This window comes from Austrofundulus limnaeus, unplaced genomic scaffold (genome assembly GCF_001266775.1).
Source record: "Austrofundulus limnaeus strain Quisiro unplaced genomic scaffold, Austrofundulus_limnaeus-1.0 Scaffold135, whole genome shotgun sequence".
Lineage (NCBI taxonomy): Eukaryota > Metazoa > Chordata > Actinopteri > Cyprinodontiformes > Rivulidae > Austrofundulus > Austrofundulus limnaeus.
In genome coordinates, this window is record NW_013952537.1 from 742,208 (window position 1) to 743,715 (window position 1,508).

General features: G+C 37.6%; 1 protein-coding gene across 1 annotated transcript in view; it reads right to left on the reverse strand.

Moving 5' to 3' along the window:
• gtf3c1 (general transcription factor IIIC subunit 1) overlaps positions 1 to 1,508 on the reverse strand; it is a gene marked incomplete in the record, with an annotated part of 33,291 nt that overhangs the window by 18,455 nt on the left and 13,328 nt on the right. The window contains 3 exon segments of the mRNA XM_014015847.1: positions 332 to 387; positions 493 to 580; positions 659 to 791. Coding sequence (XP_013871301.1) covers positions 332 to 387; positions 493 to 580; positions 659 to 791 — 277 coding nt within the window.

The following is a 1,508-nucleotide window of genomic DNA, read 5'->3' on the forward strand; positions in this document are numbered from 1 at the left end:
ATAAACGTCTCAGTTTCTCCGAAACACCCGCAACATACGGAATAACCACTGGTTTGGGTCTGGGTTTGGGGTCTTCATTTTTTCATTAAAGAAGTGAATGAAAAATTGTGAAAAAWTTTTCATTTTTCACAACGTTTCATTAAAGAAGAACCCGTCCAGAGGACCTATACAATTTTTTTTTCCTTAGATGGATGTATTGTTACACCCCTAACGGACTTATCAAAGAGTTGCTGGAAAAACATCAAATTGAAAACACTGATGGAATTAAAAAGAGGTTTAGAATTCGTTAAATAAATGTAGAAAATAAAAACAAAATTGACAGAAATCACACCTCCACATTTTCCATCATCAGGGGTTGCTTATTGGCGAGATGAAAATTGCTGCGTCCTGTTGAAGAAGACAAGATATTAAATTAAAACAAACTGTAACTGAGCTTCATGAAAAATATCTGTCAGAGGTTTAACAAAGTTCAGTCTGCTCCAGGAACCTCACCGGCTTTAAGTTTCAGCATGACAGCATTTCTGTTCAGCAGGCTCTTCAGTCTCGTCTTGGTCTGCGCTACTGCTAAACCACTCGGCCTCTGAGAATAAAAAATGACCTTAGGTCTACAAGACACACACAATTACACATTTAACATGTATGTTTGTTGATTAAATACCTTTTTACAAACAAGCAGGCGATTGGTCCACCACCAGTTGCGTTTCAGATGAGCGAAGAATTCAGAGTCCAGACCTCCCGCTCCTTTCCCATCTCCTGGTATGGAGCCGTCGTCACACACTTCAGAGCTGCCCCTGTGTGTGTGTACACATAAGTTCATGAAGGTAATAAATGATACTGTGTCACTGGTGCTTTACCAGCTCCCATTATTAATTATTTTACAGAAAATAAAAAATACATATATTATAGGAAGAGTGAATGTATTCGTGAATATAACTTTTTTTTTTCTTCCATATTTATTTAGATTTTTCAAATTATTACATTTATCCACTCATATATAACAATACAAACACAAAAACCACAGAAACAAAACAAAAAACAAACAAACCTGGGCATATATATCTATTCCAAATACTGGTGCATCTTTTACCAAGTTTATAAATAAAATAGTGCAAGGAAGGTGGTGAATAGTATAATCATATGTCCATTATCAGGAGAGGTTGTAGTCCTGTTGAGCAAGTAGATCTAAAAATGGCTGCCAGATTGAAAAAAAAGACTCGGATTTGTCCATCATATCATATCTGAGTCTCTCCATGTGTAATATCCCAGATTATTCTGAAAGCCACTCTTGACATGTAGGCCCATACAATTTGGAAAACCACATAACACCAAAATCTTTGCAATTTTGGACATGTCCAAAAAAATGGGCAAGTGAGCCTTCAGCTGATTTACATCAGTCACATAAAGGAGAAAGACATACTGGTGCAGTTAGAGAGGACATGGAGGCCATTGGAGAGGATGACTTGCCGTGGTGACCCCTGAAGAGGGAAACAGCTGAAATAAGGGGGGGG